The sequence below is a fragment of the Aureococcus anophagefferens genome (assembly GCF_000186865.1).
Source record: "Aureococcus anophagefferens unplaced genomic scaffold AURANscaffold_289, whole genome shotgun sequence".
NCBI lineage: Eukaryota > Pelagophyceae > Pelagomonadales > Pelagomonadaceae > Aureococcus > Aureococcus anophagefferens.
In genome coordinates this window covers 1-890 of record NW_008705822.1, presented here as the reverse complement: position 1 = coordinate 890, position 890 = coordinate 1, and the positions used below count along the sequence as shown (strand labels likewise).

At 65.7% G+C, this 890-nt stretch overlaps 1 protein-coding gene across 1 annotated transcript; it reads right to left on the bottom strand.

The window, feature by feature from the left end:
* Positions 1 to 188: 188 nt before the first annotated feature.
* On the bottom strand, positions 189 to 766 carry AURANDRAFT_68678 (hypothetical protein; the record flags this gene model as incomplete). The annotated part of the gene is made up of 2 exons (XM_009044391.1): positions 189 to 203; positions 263 to 766. Coding segments are annotated over 2 exons (519 nt in total), but the record flags the coding sequence as incomplete, so codon positions are not given.
* Positions 767 to 890: the final 124 nt, after the last annotated feature.

The following is an 890-nucleotide window of genomic DNA, read 5'->3' as shown; positions in this document are numbered from 1 at the left end:
GAGGACCCAGGGGCTCACGTAGAGCAGGGGCAGGGGCACCGTGACGCAGACGAGCATGGCCCAGATGAGCGTGCCCGGCCCGAGCTCGCTCCAGATCACCGACGTCGTGTAGGGCACGAGCGACGAGCCCACGTTCAAGCCCATCATGATCACGACTAGGCCCTCCACCGTCGAGTTCGAGATGCGGTTCACCAAATCGTAGCCTACCAAGCACGTCGGTCACGACATTTCATCGTTTTCCCACCCGAAATCTCTCGAAAACCGCCACGGCCACAGGACGCTGGTCGTAGCAGTAGCCGATCGACGGCCCGTTGCCGAAGCCGTAGACCGCGAGCCCGATCCAGAAGTTCACCTTGGACGTGTGCGCGGCGGCGACGAACAGCACGCCCAGCGTGCCCATGCAGAGCCAGAGCGCCAGGTGCCGCGCGACCCGTTTGGCCCCCGTCGCGGACCGCATGTCGATGAGCGTCATCTGCCCCTTCAGACCGATGAGCCGCCCCGCGATCAAGCTCAGCCAGAGCGTGAGCACGGCGTAGGGCGCGAGCACGTCGGCGACGATGCCCGAATCCTGGATGTAGGCCGTGACGTAGGACGTCGCGTCGACTTTGCCGCCCAGCAGCCAGAAACAGATCGCGCCGAAGAGCACCTCCGGCGCGCCCCACTCCTGCTCGTCGCGGCCCGCGGGGAGGGCCGGGAGCTTGCCGCTCGACGAGAAGCCGCTGTTCGTGCGGCTCAGCAGCTGCGCGGACGGCACGCGCGCGAGCGCCTGGGCAGCACGAGGGTGATTCAACGTCGCTTCAACGTGAGTGTTTCGCGCGCGCGCGTTCCGGAAAAAGCATCTACGCTTCGAGACCGTTCCGAGAGATGATCGCTCGTCCAAAAATCAGCCG